General features: G+C 42.0%; 1 protein-coding gene and 1 long non-coding RNA gene across 3 annotated transcripts in view; one reads left to right on the top strand and one right to left on the bottom strand.

Annotated features, from left to right (window-relative positions):
• The first annotated feature begins 2831 nt into the window (after nt 1–2831).
• LOC114892011 lies at nt 2832–10724 on the top strand. Its single transcript, XR_003792670.1, has 5 exons — nt 2832–3295; nt 5079–5293; nt 5940–6146; nt 9131–9319; nt 10499–10724. It is a non-coding gene; the product is annotated as an uncharacterized LOC114892011 (long non-coding RNA).
• Nucleotides 10288–18865, bottom strand: part of OTULINL (OTU deubiquitinase with linear linkage specificity like) — a 21763-nt gene continuing 13185 nt past the window's right edge. The window contains exons 2-8 of one of the 2 annotated variants that reach the window (XM_029216678.1): nt 16589–16748; nt 16471–16502; nt 16273–16364; nt 15354–15503; nt 12534–12662; nt 11339–11608; nt 10288–10525 (exon numbers count right to left, since the gene is read on the bottom strand). In XM_029216678.1, coding sequence (XP_029072511.1) covers nt 10352–10525; nt 11339–11608; nt 12534–12662; nt 15354–15503; nt 16273–16364; nt 16471–16502; nt 16589–16748 — 1007 coding nt within the window. In that variant the 3' untranslated portion in view covers nt 10288–10351. Of the gene's footprint in view, nt 10526–10568; nt 10759–11338; nt 11609–12533; nt 12663–15353; nt 15504–16272; nt 16365–16470; nt 16503–16588; nt 16749–18865 lie in introns of those variants that run through there. The other variant, XM_029216679.1, reaches the window with a different exon arrangement.

Here is an 18865-nt window from a genome sequence, read left to right as displayed (position 1 = left end):
CATGTTTGTAATAGCTATTTCATTGTCTTTGAATACTAATTCCACCATGTCTGTCATTGGTGGGTCTTTTTCTATTGACTTTCTTTCTCCTCCTGGTTATGGGTCATATTTCCTGATTCTTGGTATGTCTAGTATTTTTTTTTGGATCCTGAACATTGAGTTGTTAGATCATTGAGTATCTGAACTTAGCTATCCTCCTTTAAAGAATGTTGGTTTTGTTCTGGAAGCTAGTTAAAGTCCTGGAAGATCAGATTGGTTTGATCCTTTCATGGCTTCTTTTTAAGTGTTTAAGGGTATATCTGGAGTAGTCTCTATTCTGGGCTAGTTTAGCTCTACTACTAAGGTGTGACCCTCTGGGTCTCTTGAACAGTCACTTTGGATGCTGGTCTCTTGAAGGCATAATGTGAAAAGATCCATGGCTTGACCTTGACCTGAAAGATCCTTGGCAAGAGATTCATAAAATCCTCTCTCCACATGGTACAGCTTGAGACCAAAGAGTTGCTGTGAGGGAACATGGAACTGAGGTTGCCTGCAGTTGCATAGAGGGACCAAACGTATGGCTGGATGCTGAGAAATAGTTAGAATGCTCCTGTGAAGAAAAGTGGCTGGCGAATAGTGGGTCATTAATTACCAGGTCAGTGATTCAGTGTGATACTTGATTCTCTCTGTATACAAGGACTTGGCAGCTTTTTGGCCTGCTACATAGATAATGCTAAACTTTCGGGTCCCTGTTAGGATTAAATGGCACTGAAGATTGCATTAATCTACGAGGTCCTAATGCATCTCCTTAGGACCATCAGCCTACAAATAGGAACTTTGAGGCATTGCTACAATTCTGAAGCAGTTGTCCTTTACCACGTCTTTGCTTAATTCCTAAACTTCATGAAAGTTGTTAAATGGTTTTATGTTGAGAGATTTCTTCATATTTGAAGAAGCATATCTTGTTTCACTCATTTGAAAATGACTTTGGTTACTATTTTTCATCACTGTCCTTTGTTCAACACAATAACTGACTTTGTAAATCGCATTATCTGGGGATGGTTTAGGAGTAAAGTAAGGGAGATGGCTTGGAACCATTTGAAATCATTTCACCATATCTATTTACTTCTTTTTCCCTGAGCTGGGATAAGTATAGGTTTAGCACCAACCATATCTATTTTAAAAGGTGTTTGCTTCTTCCCACATGGATATTCAACTTGGTGTCTGAGGTTATTAAAATGAAGCTTTAAGTCTGACTGCTTTTTTTATTGTGATTTTTACAGCATTGTTCAACACACTCATTCCATTAGGTCTTGCCAACCATTGGCTTGTGGAAAATAGTTCCTCTTCTCTGTATGTTTAAGCCTACACTTACATTGGCTTAGTTTAGTTGCATTGTTAACCTTTGAAATGTAGGTAATTTTAATGTCCCCAACACAAGTTGGCCCAGAAATAGATTTAGTGAATATTCATTTACAACACCAAACTGTCTTTTCTGATATCCACCGTGAGGCTCTCCAAAGATTTCCCGTTGTTTTTATTTACTTAGTGTCTAGAAAGCCACACATGTAATCTGACGGATGAGAACAACCAGCAGGTTTACCCTTCGAAGGGTCTGGGTTCTCTGCTCTGTTCCCTGGCTCCAGGCTGTATCTTAACAAATATAATATCCTGTAGAAGGAATAAGAGGCATAGGGAAAACAACACCTCATTACAGTAAACATTAAACTAACCTGTGACAGAGCTGTCGGGAATTCTGTGCGTAGGTTCCAGACAACCTGGGTGCTTAGGCGTAAGAGTGCAGGAGCCAATCTCCACTGTCGGTAAGAATTTACTACCCAGGGCACAAAGAGAACAACAAATTAAGGAAGTCGTCATGGAACTTGGAGGAAGCAGACAATGCTAAATTTACCCTTTGCAACATGAAGTTCAAGTACTGGAGCCCAGAGCACTTTACAGAGCTAGCCAACCGCAGGCCAAAAATGGGGCTGAAAACACACGTAGTTGAGGTTTAGAGGACAGAACTGTAAATCCCCTTTCCATCAAAAAGCTGCAGGAAACCTCGCAGGACTTCGGTCTGCATTTGAAAAACAGCACATGTGTGTCTTTTAGGCTATTTAAGCAGATCAACAGCAACAAACCTGCACACGAAGGGAATTACTCCGGACACCTGTAACTCTTTTTTCTTCCTATCTCCCCTCCGACCGCTAAGAAAACTGCCTCATGAGGGCAACCTTGTGTGACTCTTACCCTAAAGCTTTGATGTCACCTGCATTTGTCTTTGTTCTTCTCTGATGAACGCGTTAACATTTCTGTCGGTGAGGATGCTAATTGGATGATTACCAACGAGGTGCTCTGAACTACGCTGATTCTTCTTCCTTTGCTGAAGGTCACTCATGTGTGCACCTGAGCTGTGAAAACTCCACGTGCATTTGATATGGTTTGAGGCACGCCCTGAACACACCTGCTTCCCAGAAACTTTGAATCTGTGCTGCAGGCGCCCGGGGCCCCATGCCCTGGCCACAGATGATTGGATAGAGTTGTGCACGTGGTTCAAGGACCGTAGATCGGCTGAGCCAATCAGATTCTACTCAGGATTTTGGACTGGTGAGCTAAGATGCAGCTTCCTTCAGTGGCAGGAGCATCCTTGTGTGCCCGGAGGATGAAGAGTGGGAGATGGAGGTGGAGAGAGACAAAGAGAGGAAAGAGAGAGAGATCATGTACAGAGTGAGGTGGGGAAATCTTGAGCGATGAGACCATCTCTCCGTGGATTGTGAGAGATGCTGCTGGAAGCTTTACTTCTTGGCTCTCTAGGTCCCAGGTGCCTTCCAGGAGGACTGGCTGTACTTCCTGCCCTGTCGGTCTGTGGGATTCTCCTTATGGAACTGACTTAAGTGGTTTTCTATCCTCACAACCTAACTGCTTGAACAGAACCCAAAATATGTTAGACACATACTTCTTGCGTTTCTGGCAAGACTGGTTTTAGGCTCAGGCAGTATTTCATATTCATCATAAAACAGCAACTTAGGCTCATAAACATTTGTCATTCACACTAAAATCCCACACAGAATTGGAATTCATGGATTTGCTCAAAACTTTTCCTTATTACAGACATTGAGCCCGTGCCCCCTCTTCAGGCCACTATCAACGAGGCCTGTGAGGGTCAAACAGTGTGCCTTTCAGATGCGTGAAGACCCTCAGGAACCAAGGCGTGATGGATGTGTCTGGTGGAGAAGAGACCATTACGAGCCACCTGTTGTTTAAGAACTCTCTCCTGTCCCATTTGCCACCAAAAGTTATTTCCTCTGTGTTGGTGGTAAGTTTCCAGGCCTTCATTTTTCCTGATGTCAGTTATGCACGCCAAGGGGTGTGTCCTGCTTCTGACTTTGATAAATACCTGAGGTGGTCTCAGGCTGCTATGCCCTTGCTTCCCTGTTTGCCACACCAGCCTCACCCTATACCACTGTCCCCTACCTGCGACCTGCCAGGAGGCTCTGCAGAGTCCAGGCTGGGGTCAGGCCTCTTCCACCAGCAGTGCAGCATGGCACGTGTGTTCCCCAGACATATTAAGGTTCTGTTCATTGTTAGGAGTCCGTGACCCCAATAAGCAATGTTTTTTCATGAGCTATATTTGTTTAAGAACCTGTTTCTCGGTGAACTCAGTGTCCTTGGTTAATTTTAACCTCACTAAAGATAAAATGTTAACAATACTTGGTTTGACCTCTTATGTCTATTGTGGCCATTCTATAGGTCTCTCTGACTGGATGAGTATGTCGGGGTATCATTAACTTCAGGAAGCTTCTCTCCCCAGGACTACATCTAAAAACTTGGTCTCTTCAAGTCCTGGATCAATAAAAAAAGAAGGAAAAAAGTCATCACACGATGAGATTCTTTGCTTCTTCAAGAAGGTTAACAGCTGAGTGTGGCTTTCACTACCAACCTGCGATTCGGAATTCATTTGATATTAGTATGAGCACTGTTCTAGTCACAATATAAGACCCACACTCCTTCCCACAGGAGCTTGAAATCCATGAAGAAATAAACGTGATGAAGATTTTTGTTAACCATAACGAACTGAAATCAAAAGGAGGTTCTTGCTGATTTCCGCTAAGAGAATGTAGAAACCTAGGGAAGCCTTCTCAAAAAAGTAGCAAATGTAACTGGGACTATCTGATGGCTGATCCAAGAACCTCCACCAAGCAGAGGGTATGACTCAGAGGAGAGATCCCAGCCCCCACGCACCTCCTCAGTCAGGTGCCCTGAGCAAGGCGCGTACTGGGCAACTCTACACAAAAGTTGGACCAATAGCAAAACAACAAAACAAAAGAACTGCCCTCCCGTTCTGGGCAAAATCCCAAACTCCCAGATAAATAACATCAGAAGCTATTGATCCTTGCCTGAAACTCATGTTTCACTGCTACTAAAGGGTGCTCTACAGACCAGTGCCACATAGCAAACTCTTTCTGCCCATCTGCAAGAATGTACAGAAACTGAGAGCAAGTGTTTAGAAACTTTTATAGCAATTTGATCTCAGTGCAACATTTTAATTTAATTTTACAAAAGTGCCAGTCTGCAAAGAATTGGAAATTGTAAGAACAGGTCCATCACCACAGATTCACCACGGATAGTTTTATAAGCACTGTTCTGTCACAATTTTCAAAGGAAAAAGCCACTTCACTTCCTGCTTTAAAAAGAGAATCATGTGACATTTCCTTTTCCTGTACAGTACATGGAGTGTCTTCCAGTCTGCTAGCACCTAGAAAGACACACAGGAGGGACAGCTGAAAATGCAACCAGTAACACAACTGGCCTCACAAGCTGACTGAAGTGTCCACTCTTATCTTGTGAAATATAAACCAAGTGGAAAAATTAATTTCTCGTTTACCACTTTCTGACTAATGAATTTAAACATAGATCAAATATACACCAGTGCTCAGTTTTTAATCTATCCAGCATGCTTAATTATAGCTAAGGGTAGCTTCTGATAAGAGATATAAACATATATTTATCTTTCCTATTTAGCTATAATGATACAAATATTTTATAATAAACGTCATCTTCACAGGTATCACCTCATCTCTGCTCCTTTTTTATTTAAGGGAGTCATAAATGTGTCTACTTGGAATCACATACGGGAAGTTCCAGAACATTCACGCAGCTTTTCAGGTCTTCACCCCCACCGTCAGTTTACACCAGCTGCTTCTCATCACCTAGCCCTGGGGTCCTTCCCATGAAGCTCGGTCCAACAGAGAAGCCAGCACCCAAAGGAAGTCCATGCACACACTGAGCAGTGGACAAAAGCCGAGACTTGAAGGTACATGAAGTAGATCCCAAGTTGTTTCCCAGATTCTGTCTTTGGGGATGACAGTGATAAAAAGACATGGGGCCAGGAAAGTCTCAGGCCTTCATGTTTGTCCTTATAAAGGTGTTGATGTATGGTAAGGAGCAATGGAGTAAAGTTATACGCTGTCCATGAAGCCTTCTAGCATTACCGATTTGACCTGCACCCCACCTTTTCAAACTCGAGGATGAGTAAAACAGAATAGTAAAATGCTATGCTGACGGTTTTAACTACCATCCTCTATATGGTTCTGTCCAGATGTTCCATCTGAGGTTTTATAAGTTAGAAATAAGAAAGCCTATTCGTAAACAAAGAATATTATTTCAAAGGAAAAAATATTTCTGTACCTCAGGAATGCTTCTTAGGGCACATTCCTTATTTAAATAAACTACTTGTACAGAAATGGGTTTTACAACCCATCTAGACTAAGTTGAAAATACTTAAAGTGAGCACTTAAAAAAAATTTTAGGAAATTGTCTTGACTAAACTTTCCAAGTGACTAAGTGACACTGGTGGCAGCAAAATGACTTAAATAATCTGAGACCTGATGACGTTGACTATGAGGACCAATGGATCAATTATATTCAGAACTCTGTTTTGTTTGTTTGTTTTTAAACAGAGAGTGGTATTTTCTCCAGAGACACCGGATAGGAATATAACTTGAATGTCCCACATGTGGTCCACTCACCCACGCTGGCTTTGAACCACACTCATTCCACGCTGAGCTCTTGTTTCCTAAAGCGCATTCTATGGTCTTCCAGTGCAGACATATGGCATGCACTCTGGCCGTTCTACAGAGCCTTCTGGTCCAGGGCTGACTGAATATGTGAGTAGTTTTTCTATCACTTATAAACCATGTTGATATTAAGCATAAATGTAGTCCAGATAAGCTTTCATTTTCTTAGCCTAGAGGAGTATGACAGGATTAAAACCAAAGTGAATTGAGGGACGACTCAACTGTTTTCAGCAAATAATATAGAAGTGATTGTACCATTTGGACCCACTTAATTTTGTGTCTGACTATAAAGCAAACATTGTGACAAACGGGATTTGAAGGAAACTGAGTGACTATAGAGGAAAGTATAGTCTATATACTTTTATACTATATAGTATACTTTATACTATACTATATAGTATAAAAGTATAGAAACCTAAGTATAGTCAATACTAAGGTAATGAAACAATATTCAACTTATGACAAGCAACCCAATAGACCGTTAAAGTTTTAGATCTATAAAAATATATATTTAAAAAATTTACACAGTAACAATTTACATAGTCTTAAGCAGTGTGAAACACATTCTTATAAAGAGAATCACACAGCTTTAGAAACCTGCTATTTAAGAGAACTAATTCTGAATTAGTCATTCCTTTATTCCTATTTGTATAGGTTTTCACATATCAAGTCAGTTATCAGTTAAAATACAGGGCTTCCCTGGTGGCGCAGTGGTTGAGAGTCCACCTGCCGATGCAGGGGACACGGGTTCGTGCCCCGGTCTGGGAGGATCCCACATGCCGCGGAGCGGCTGGGCCCGTGAGCCATGGCCGCTGAGCCTGCGCGTCCGGAGCCTGTGCTCCGCAATGGGAGAGGCCTGCGTACCGCAAAAACAAAACAAAACAAAACCTTCTTTAACGTGGATTCCCAACATTTTCAGAGTACTCATAAATTAGATTTTTTTTTTCCTCCCCAAGGCCTGCTTGGACAGAATTAAAATGGTCTTTCTTAGATCTCATTAAAATATGAGAAAATCATCTGATATATAACAAAAACAAATATTTCCATCCAAAATCCATTTGCAGAAAGTCCCTGGAAAATTAACAGGAATGCCCCTGATCTGGGCTGCTCTTGTCTCCTGGAGGCTGGGCTGAACCTATGCTAGCTCTGTCTTGGGCTCTCCCGTACACCAGAGAAGGCCCTGGGGCTTTCCCCTGGCTCCCCCGTGGGTGGAAATGACTTTGGTTCAGGGCTGTGAAGGCCCACATCCAAGAAATTCAAGTCACTAAGGTGGCCCTGAACTAATACAGTTTCTTGGGGACCTTTCAAATGATAGTGTTCCTAGGATGAAACCAGAAGCCATCTGTAGTTATTATTTCTTTACTTTGGAGACAAAGCAAAACACAATTTGCATGACTCACTTGGTCACCTAAACCTCCCTCACATTGGACTTTACACTGAGGGTCTTTTAAGGCTAGAGGAAATAGATTAGAAGGGCACGATAGAAAGATAAAGTGAAAAGGAAAAGAAATCCAGGTACCAGGCAGGGGAATTAAACTTGCTTATCAAAAAAGTCAGTCTTGAAGATAAAAGTTCTAAGGATGGATGGTGATAATAGTTGCACAATGTGAATGTACTTAATGCCATTGAACTAAACATTTAAAAATGGTTAAAATGGTAAATTTTATATTATGTATATTTTACCACAATAAAAAAGTCAGTCTTGTACTAATATTCATACAACCCCTCAGTGTGGACACACATGGCCAAAATTTAAGAGAGATACTTATTCTAAAATCAAAAAAGGACAAGGGCATACGTTTTCATTTTTGCTAAAATTCCTCTCATCATTTGAACCCTATAAGGTTAGAGAGACATTAAATGTTGGCATCACACAGGAAATTCACTTCCAATTTATTGTTGGCATTTAAAAGTGGTGCTAATTTATATGCAGTTCCTTTTAATTAGTTTGTTACATTCGATTATACAACTGAATTAAAAACATAAAAACACCCAATACCTCTTCCCTTAAAATCTTCTGTTTTGATGCTTTCCCAAAACACAGCAACTACTGAGAAGTCGTCTTTATTTTTTACTTTCATTGTATTGAAATGTTTTCCACAATCTGGTCTTGCCCCTCTTTTTAAAGAATTCTTTTCCCACCCTGCCCCATCCCCCCAACACAGTTAAGGATAAACATCATGGGCTGATATGTCACAGAGTTATAGGCTGCCCACCCCTGTGAAAAAGTTCTTCCTTTCAGTCCTGGATCGATGTGGAAATCATTGCACTGGATAAGGAGATGCCAAGGCCAGTGGGAACACACACGTGCCAGGTGCATACCTGGACAGGCTCAGGTGGAGCCAGGAGTCCGGAGCAGCAATTCTACGTGTATCAGTCTCACCAGAACTGCTGCAGGCTGTCATCATATCTGCTTGTGAACACAGAGGGGAGAGTTCATTTTTTCTTGGTCACAGTAACACATCAAGGGGATAACTTGCAACAGCGTCAATTCAATGACGGGGTGATGCACAACCACAGATGCCTCCAAGCAGGAAAGGGCTGTAGAGATCTAGTGAGAACAACTGCTTCGCCTGCCTGTCAAGGTAATGCACAGCCCCTGGATCTGAGCTCGTTACTCTCCAACTCTTCAGCCAGAAAACAAAATGACAGCAGGCACAGCATTGGCTTATGTAGTACATACAGGTGATCGTCCCCATTACAGAAGAATCTGAATGTTATTTTCATACACCACAGCATTTAACATACCTCTTTTTTATTTACAGTAAAATATAGAAATGTGAGAAAACGTTAGCGTCAGACACGTTAAGACGTTCTTAGAAGGGATGTGTAACTTTGAAGTAGTAGATCATTAGCCAAGATTTTAAAGGTTATTTTGTATTCAATATTGGTTGAAATTCAAAACAGATGAGCAAAGTACCTCCAAAATAAAGATTACCAAAATAAACTGAGAAAGTATTTCCAAAATAAAGATGATCAAAAGCTAGTTAGCCTGAGTATATTAGTTGTCTACTGCTGCTGTAACACATTACCAGAAACTTAGCGACTTAAACAGCATATCTATTGTCTTACAGGTCTGTAGGCTAGAGGTCTGACATGGGCTCCACTGGGCTAAAATCAAAGTGTCGGCAGGGACGCGTTCCCCTCTGGAGGCTCTAGGGGAGAATCTGTTCTCTCGCCTTTTCTAGCTTCCAGAGGCCGCCCACATTCTTTGGCTTGTGGCTCCTTCCCAAACCTGCAGTAACTTTCTTCCTGTGTATGCTGTAAGTAACCAACGCCAGCAATGTTGCATCTGTCTCTGATTGTACCTCACATTTTCCCTCTGACTGACCCTCTCCCAAGTCCCTCTTCCACTTTAAGGACGCTTGTGATTATGTTGGGCCCACCTACAGAACACTATTTCAAGGTCAGTGGATTAGTCCCTTAAGTCCACCTGCAACCTTATTCTCCTTTGCCATTTAACCCAACATATTTACAGGTTCTGGGGATTGGGATGGATTCTCCCTACACACATTAGATACACATGTAAATACACATTAAATATACCGTTTAATATTTTTGTGACAGTACAATAATTGTCATTCAGTTGCCTTAATCTACAGAATTTATCGTTTTGATCTATATAAAACATATTAAACTGGCCAGATGCAATAGTAAAAAAAAAAAAAGATAAAACAAATTGTACAACATTACAAAGTAGTGGCTATGTGTAAGTATGTGTTTAGATATGTATATATAAAATTATACATGTTTATGTGTATGTGAGTGTAAATACACACACACACACACAATTTTAAAGTTAATCGAATGGTTCTGGAAAATCAATATACCATAGAGATTCCTGGGAAGGTAATGCTTATAAAATAAGGCCATGTTTGTGAAGATCCCAAATCAGTCAGTCAAAGACAAGATTCTTAACAAAGAACATCAAGATTATAGACAAAGCAATTCTTTCCCTTTAGTCCTTTTCCCCTACTTGTTTTTTTTCTCGCTTTCTTCCTGTTCTTGTTCTTCCCAAACTAAATGTCCTTGTGCTCTGTTGTGTGTGAAATGACCAGAGCCTTTACAAACAAGGTCAAACCACCAACCCACAAATGCATTAGTGCAAGGGCTCTGGAGGAAGTCACTGGAAACAAAGGGAAGGCACGTGGGTCTCCGTCCAGTGTACCTGTAATCCTGGAGAGGGAGGTCCCGATTCCTCCAATGGCAGCAATACTAGCTTTGCTTTTCTAGAAACATGACTTGCAAGTGTGACCACTGTCACCGGTGAGAGCTGGTGCCCGGTCCAGGCAGACTTAAAAGACAGGAATGTGATAGTGGCAGTCATTCTCGGTCAGCAGGGAGACCTCCGGCCACTCCCTGAGCGACTCCTCTGGGTAGCAGACTTCAAAGTCTCTGGAGTTAAACCTGAACAGTCTGAACACTTTTATCTTCACTTCCAGGGAGTATCCAAGTACAAACATATCAATCTGGGGACGAGATGAAAGAGAGATCACAGATACACATCTCCAAATTCCCACCTCTCACCAGCGGAGGGCGAGTATTCTTCTGCAGCTCATGAGATGATGATGTACTTGCTGACCCACACATGAACCAGGGAGGGGGCACAGAGCTGGGGACGAACGTCCGCTGCGTGGAGGGCAGGGGACAAGCGGAGAAACGTCTCTGGGGAGTAGCGTGAAGAAATCACAGGGAAAGCTGCCTGGAAAAAAAAAACTAATAAAGGAATGCTTACAGTAAAAGTTACACTGTTTTTCCAACGGTTTTTTTTTTATCGTTTTAAATCAATTTTTATTAAAATGTCAGATGATTTTGAGCACCTCCTAGGAAAGGAAAGCAAAGCAAAGCAGAACGAAAGCCCTTTTCTATGGGGAAATGAAAGCACTGTCTGGACTTCTTTTAAAATTTCAATAACTTCTACTTGTCTGCACTAAGTAGCCAAATGCTCTCCCAGACGTTGCCTCAGTTTGCAGCTGGACTTCCTCCTGGGTAACCTCTGTTGTGGGAAAGCCTGTTACTGCCTGAGAGGCAGCGGGAAGGTCAGGAACGCTCCCAGGACTGCCACTCGCCAGCCACAGGGCTGCGAAGACGCAGCCGCCAGCACCGGGCAGGAAGGTTTACCACTCTTCTTTTCCTCACTTGAGGGCAATCATACCCACCCGCCACCTCTTTGCAGCTGGATTTATCATGGCTGAAAGCAAACTACAAACAAACACCTATGCGCTCAAGTGTTGCCAGCATCGTCCTTCATCATACACACACGATTCTTCTGCCCCATTTACCTGCTCTAGTCCACACGTGTCACCTACAGAATTCAGGTGATTCATCATGAAGCTTAAAGGGTCGGAAGAGGTTTCCCGGGTAAACAGGAGTCGAAAAAGACTGGGAATGGCCTTTTCGGTCTTCATTTGTTCGTAAGCCTCAGTGACCTGATAGAGCATGATGAACTTCAGAGCTTCGTAAAGTTTATATTCCAGGATAGCATCAGAAAAAAGGATGTTGCACATACTTCCTCTCTTGTGATCATCTTTAATTCCACTAAATTCAGTCCACTAAAAACACAGATGTAAAGTGAAACTTAAACGGGAAAGGTGAATACATACACCATTGCCTAATTTTTAAAGTACTTATAAAACAAACCAGAGATTAATAGAGGGGAGTCGAACTTTAACTTTTCATTTTATATCATTTGACACTGATTTTTTTTAACCCTAAGTACTTATTACTTTTACAATAACAAAATATTTCATTTAAACTAGTTTTTCAAAAAAGCACCACCTACTAGGTAAAATACTAAACAAATCAGTTTCCTAAAGCTGCCTCTAAGGGTGTTGGGTTACACAAAGGACTTTCCAGTGACGAACAGTACTAATTAGTATTCTTTCTTTACCACTCACTGTGTGCCAGGGCGGAGTATAAAGCGATCTACGTGCATTCTCTCATTAAATCCTCACAATAACTAACTGTACAGGGTTGAGGCTATTCATATTTTAGTTTTACAGATCAGAAAACCGTGGCACAGAAATGGTATTTCCCAAGGAGGATTCATTTCAACGATCTAAAATCTGTGTTCATTCAGAGCAGGAAAAACAATCTTAGTCAAATTATAACATCTGTCCTGTCCCCAAGTTACTAATAGGCACATTTCAGAAGGGCATTTCCCAGTGCCTTGTCTGGACCTTGCACCACAGTTTTCTGGGGAAACAACAGAGGTACGTGATTGTCAAGGTTTCCCGGCCAGTCCACAAAAGCCCTCTTAGCCCGTGATAGGTGTAATCATTGCGTAGAACAGCATCGCTCCCGTTCATTACTGGGAAGGACACAGAAGAGCAGGGAAGGAAGTGGTCCGCTGCTGGAAGACCATTCCTGCCCCACTTCCTACTAGCGGGGCGTAGAGCGACACGCCTGGCATGAGAGAAAAGGGGCTGCGTGTGGGGTGCATGCTTTCATTCCTAGTTTTCCCCCCTAAAGACTCACCTGTGCTTTCAATAATTCCACACATTTACGTAATTTTCCAAACACATTCGAACCTGTATACTTCTCAGGACCAAAACTGTATTGCTGGATCCAATTACAACCTTGTGAAAAGAGCAGTTTTTCAGGAAGCTTAAAAAGGAAGTAGATGCCAACAGTGATCAGTATCTCAACATGTCTGACACACAATTTGGAATATGTCGCAGGAGATAATCTTATCCCATTCAGAATCTTCATTTTAAAAGACTATAACAACAGTTAAGTAAAAACATATAGTTTTTTTTTTTTTTTTTGCGGTACACGGGCCTCTCACTGTTGTGGCCTCTCCCGTTGCGGAGCACAGGCTCCGGACGCCCAGGCTCCGGACGCGCAGGCTCAGTGGCCATGGCTCACGGGCCCAGCCGTTCCGCGGCATGTGGGATCCTCCCGGACCGGGGCACAAACCCGCGTCCCCTGCATCGGCAGGCAGACTCTCAACCACTGCGCCACCAGGGAAGCCCTATAGTCTTGTTTTAGATTTGTGGATTAAGTGATTTGGATCATCTTCTTAATTCACAGTTTCACAACTGATGAAAACCTAAATGAAGATTACGTCTACAGAAACTATCTTTTTGGATAAAACATTTCCCGAACTTCCTAGGTATACACTTTTAGAAATTATTTTTAACCAAGCACCGTTAGAGTAACATAGTATATCAGGGGAATGTAGATTGTACAAGGATGCACTTTGGGGTTCAAACCTAGCTCTGTCACTCGCCTGCTGAGAGATTACTCACCCAGCACTGTTTATGTAACCTCTTAGCCTCATCCTCCACTGTAATGGAGACAATGACAATTGTCAAAAATCAACGACAGTACTATCCATTTTGCAGGACTCTTGTTGGGACTCTATAAGATTATAGAATACGTAAGAATCTGATCCATTGTGGGTATCTGATACATTTTCCCACCCAGCTGAGCTTGTGGAGCCCAGGGCCTCAGCTAAGTTCTCTGTCCTCAGCAACTAGCAGCAGGGCTGGCACACAGCACACACTTAACCACTAGATGCAATTAAACTACCACTAAAAACAGCTCTAAACAAAAGATGGTAAGGAAATAGACCATGTGTAGTTATATATATGCAAATACTTTATATTTCTTTGCTCCTCCATCCTTAAATGTACATCTGTGGTTAGGCATACTACATTCAAATAAAAATTAAGGTCATCCATAAGACTGTGCTGCTTTTAACTGTCAAGAAAATGAAGAAAACAAGGTACTGACTGGGAGAAAATATTTGCAAATGACATAGCTGATGAAGCACTCATATTCAGAATATATAAAGAATTCTCAAAACTCAATATTAAAAAACCCAAACAACCCAATAAAGAATGGACGGGGCTTCCCTGGTGGCACAGTGGTTGAGAGCCCGCCTGCCGATGCAGGGGACACGGGTTCGTGCCCCGGTCCGGGAAGATCCCACATGCCGCGGAGCGGCTGGGCCCGTGAGCCACGGCCGCTGAGCCTGCGCGTCCGGAGCCTGTGCTCCGCAATGGGAGAGGCCACGGCAGTGAGAGGCCCGCGTACCGCAAAAACAAACAAACAAACAAACAAAAAAACAAAAGAATGGGCAAAAGATCTGAACAGAGACTTCTCCAAGCAGGTAGTGTGGATGGCAAATAAGCACATGCAAAGATGCTCAATATCATTACCCATTAGGGGAATGCAAACAAAAGGCAGTGACACAAATGCACCCCTATTAGAATGGCTAAAAAACAAAACAATAAACCTGAGAATGTGGAGCAACTGGAACTCTGTTATTGGTGGCAAAATGGCAGAGCCAGTTTGGAAAAGAGTTGGCAGGTTCTTATAAAGTTAAACCTATCTATCATGTGACCCAGCTATCTCACTCCTAGGTATTTACCCAAAAGGAATGAAAACTTACATTCATACAAAATCCTGTATGGGAATATTTATAACAGCCTTATTCATAATTGTCAACAACTGGAAGCAATCTGGGGACCTCCCTGGTGGCACAGTGGTTAAGACTCCATGCTCCCAGGGCAGGGGGCCCGGGTTCGATCCCTGGTCGGGGAACTAGATCCCACATGCGTGCCGCAACTAAGAGTTGTCCCACATGCCACAACTAAGGAGCCTGCGAGCTGCAATTAAGGAGCCCGCCTGCCGCAACTAAGACCCAGGGCAACCAAATAAATAAATAAATAAACTGGAAGCAATCCAGATGTCCTTCAACTCATGAATAGATGAACAAAATATGTGACATTCATATCATGGAACACCATTCAACAATAAAAGGAGTGAACTACAAATCCATGGAACAACGTGGATGAACTGCAAATGCATTATGCTAAGTGAAAGAGGCAGATTCAAAAGGCTACACACCAAATAATTCAATTTACGTGACATTCTGGAAAAGGCAAAACTAAAGGGACAGAAGACATATCAGTGGTCGCCTGGGGTTGGGGGTGAGAGAAGGATTAACAAAAAGGGATACAAGGGATTCTCTGGGATGGAGGTTACATACTGTGCTTGTCAACACTCAAATAACCATAGAGTAGAAAAGTGAATTTTAGCAGACCACCTAACTTATAAAGGACAGATGCCCTTCTCAAGAAAAGATGACGGCATTAAAAACAAAATTGAGTGCGACTATCCTTCTGAGATGGTTTGTTTGCAAACTGACATGAGAGACAGAGGACTGGGCTAAAGGACCTTCAGTCTCCTGACGCCCTGTGTACAAAGCCACCCACAGAAGAACCCGAGCATCTGTGTTGCAGTCCCCATCAGTGTGACCTTTCCCGAATTTCCGGTGTGAGAACGTACCTTCGCAATATCTTTTTCTTTCATCCAGGATGGGAAAGAGAGGCCCTGGCTGAAGATTTGGAAGAGCACCGACCTTAGTGCGTCGTAGTTGTCTCTCCTTACTTGTCGAACACATTTAATATGCCGCCGCCAAAACAGCTCCTCATAAGCCTATGAGCACGAGAGGAGAGGCTGTCTTTAATTCCACTGGATGAGAGAATAAAGAAAGCAAATCCACTGCCTCTTCAGCAGGTGTTACTCCCAAATAAAGTGGACAACAGAAACAAAACAATTATAAATTATGAATGCGAACACGTGTAATTTTCAAGTGACTTTTGTGTGTATGGAGTCCATGTCATGCTATTTTAGTTGGTAACTTCCTGGAAGCCCAGAGCCAGGAAATGTCATTCTGGGGAGATGATGTCTACAACTTGAACACAGTGAAATATACTATATATACTTTTAAGCCCATGCTAAAGTGTCATTTAAATGTACTTTTCTTTTTCTTTCTCTCTCTCACTCTCTTTTTTTTGGCTTTAGCTAGTGACAAGGTTCGACAGCACTGCTGGGAATATTTACCAAGATTGGTCTGATGGAAAGTTCTAAAAATCCTCAAAATGTTTTATGTCAAGGTGCCTGAATCCCTTCAAGGACAGAAATCTCCACTGCATGTGCAGATGTGTTCATAGGCTTGGTCAGCAGGGAGCTGAAACAGGTACAATGCTCAAGTGTCCTGAAATTACGGGCCTAATTTACCCGAGTCCTCGAAGGCACTAGCTCTAGGTGAAAGGCCCGAAGGCAATGTCTAGCAGCTGTTTGGCTTTTAATCAGAGCCACAGTTGTTCTTGGTGCCACATTTGGTAAAGCAGGATGGAATGCGTGTTTCCCGATTTTTACACACAAATTCTCCACCCACCACGAGCTGTATAAACAGACACACCTCCCTCATCAGCTTGGCATGGGGTGTCTCTCCTTTCCATTCTCTTGCACAATAACTGAGTAAATCAACTTCTGCCTCCACACTGAGGTTCCCTGGACCAAATCAAAGACACAAGGTGGTGAATTTTCCCTTTCCTTTCCCTTCTTGAACCCTCTCTGCACTTTAAAAATAAGGAAACATATGCATGAAAAGATTTACTTTTGAATCTCCTCTGCAGATATCCAATCCACCTAAAAGATAAGGGAACGATAATATCAAAATTCTATTTTAAACAGCAAGGGCATTTTTGAAAATTAAAGATGACATAGCCACATACCTTTTCAGCCGGTGCCCTAAATATAAATGTAGGCTTCTGAAGTAGCAGAGGGTGCCCACCAGAAATGAAACTGCCAACGTCACTGACCCCTTTGCTACTCTCCACGCGGTATCTAAGGCTTGGCTGGTGACGAGTGTCCAGGAGTGCACTTGGTCATTTCCTACAAAAATTTAATAATAATAACACTGTATAGCATGGGGAACTATATTTAATATACTCGATAAACCATAATGGAAGAGAATATAAAAAGGAATGTATATATGTGTCTGAGTCACTTTGCTGTACAGCAGAAATTAACATTGTAAATCAACTATACTTCAATAAAAAGTAAAATAAATATACATCACAATTACACAAGCCTGCTTTGTTTAAGGGGGAAAAAAAGATACACTGGATAATTTTACCTGTAAAGAGTCTATCATTGATTTAAATAAACATTTTTTAAAGCATTTGAAAATTCAATCTAAAAATTAAAGAAACACCTAGTTCTATAATCAGTGTCATATATAAAGATATCTTTGTTCCACAGAATTCAAGAGGAATAGGGAACATAAACAGCATGGGTTTCGGAATCCCTCAGACCTGAATTTAAAACCCGTTTCTCCTACTTACTCAGCTGTCTGACTGTGGGACACCTCATTTCTCTTCCCCTGAATTTTCTTGACTGTAAAATGGGAGTACAAATACTGACCTCGCTGGAGAAAGATGGAATGCAATCATTTAAGAACTAGCACAGTGCGCCTTGCACTGTGTAGAATATCTGTTAAATCCAAGAATGATCAAGGGAGTCTGCTCAGCACCGAGCCCACAGGAGTCAGTCACACCAGGGGGGTCTCCTGCCGTGTGGCCACCACCCACTTTTGCCCACGGCGATACTCTTAGGTCATTATGGGGCATAACACATGCCATCATCTGAACGCACACAACGAGACTCAGACAGCAGGCACAGAGACATGGTTTCCAGAAAGTGGGTCACTTAGAATAGTCGTGGATGGAGCTAGGTGTGCAGCTTACAGGGTACACTACGATTCCTGATGTGACAGGAGAGAAAATTCACAGGCCAGGAGAGCCCAAACTACGTACTTGCAATATTTTACTATGTGCAACAGATTCCTAATTATATTATGTTTGAACATGTAAAATGCTGAAGTACAAATGAGGAAGAGAACTTTTGAATGGTGGCCAAACCTCCTGGGGTTCATTGTGAAACAGTTCCCTCCCTGGCACATGGGTTTAGTAAAATTCCAATGATTAACTGTAGTAAAAGCCTCCTGGATTCGGAATCTACAATTTTAGCATTTTTGATCGTATGGATATTTGATATGCATATCTCAGTAAAGTTGTTATACATTCTCAATAAAGAAATATATATACTCTCAATAAGGAATTTACCAGCAAATAAAGAAATAAAGTTACCAGCAAATAAAAATATGCATGTTTATAATTATTTAAAAGTACATTTTTTTATTATTCAATTAAACTATTTATTTTTAGATCGTTGTACATTCATACGCAGCTCTAAGAAATAAGCTTACAAGAGACAGAGAGACCTCATGTACCCTTTACTGGAAAAGTACATTTTCAAAAGCAGGTACTTACCTGTTTAGAACAATTGATGGGCTGTTAATTATGTATTTACTTCTACCTAGATATTTAGTACAAAGTTTTTAATGAATTGTTTAAAAACGTAAGCTATAATGCCTTTGCATCTATAATTCAGACTTTTATTAAAGCCTACATTATTCTCCTTAAAGAATGTATAATATTTTAGTATAAAGAGAGAGCATCATATGTATACACAATCACTGCCTTGTTGACGAGCATTTGGGTTGTTTCCCAGCTTTTCACTTTTACAAACATTTTCCTCCAACAGTCCTCGTGGACTCACGGTATCTTTTAGGATAATTTCTAGAAGAGGAAACTCTGGGTCAAAGGGTGTGCACATTTCCAGATGTTACAGATGTTGCCAAAGTGCCCCCTCAAACAGCTGACACTCCCGCCACATGTACGAGCCTCCATCTCCCTAAACCCCAGGACCGGTTATGATTTCTCACTGCAGTAACACGTTCATAGTTCTTCCTCTGTGAAGAGCCTTTTGGAGCATCTGCCTGCTTCCCACCGGGTCGTCCTGGTTTTTGTGTGGACTTGGAGGGCTTGCAGTCACTGGGCTGGGGGCTGGCTGCTGCCCCCTCCGTGGGGCACTGCTCTCATCTGTCACACACAGGCTCCAATCGACGTGCTGCATTCTTAAAAGACACTGCCCGGCCCCATCGACGT

Source organism: Monodon monoceros, unplaced genomic scaffold (assembly GCF_005190385.1).
Source record: "Monodon monoceros isolate NGI ecotype Baffin Bay Population unplaced genomic scaffold, NGI_Narwhal_1 Super_Scaffold_12, whole genome shotgun sequence".
Taxonomy (NCBI): domain Eukaryota; kingdom Metazoa; phylum Chordata; class Mammalia; order Artiodactyla; family Monodontidae; genus Monodon; species Monodon monoceros.
This window is presented reverse-complemented; position numbering and strand designations above follow the sequence as displayed.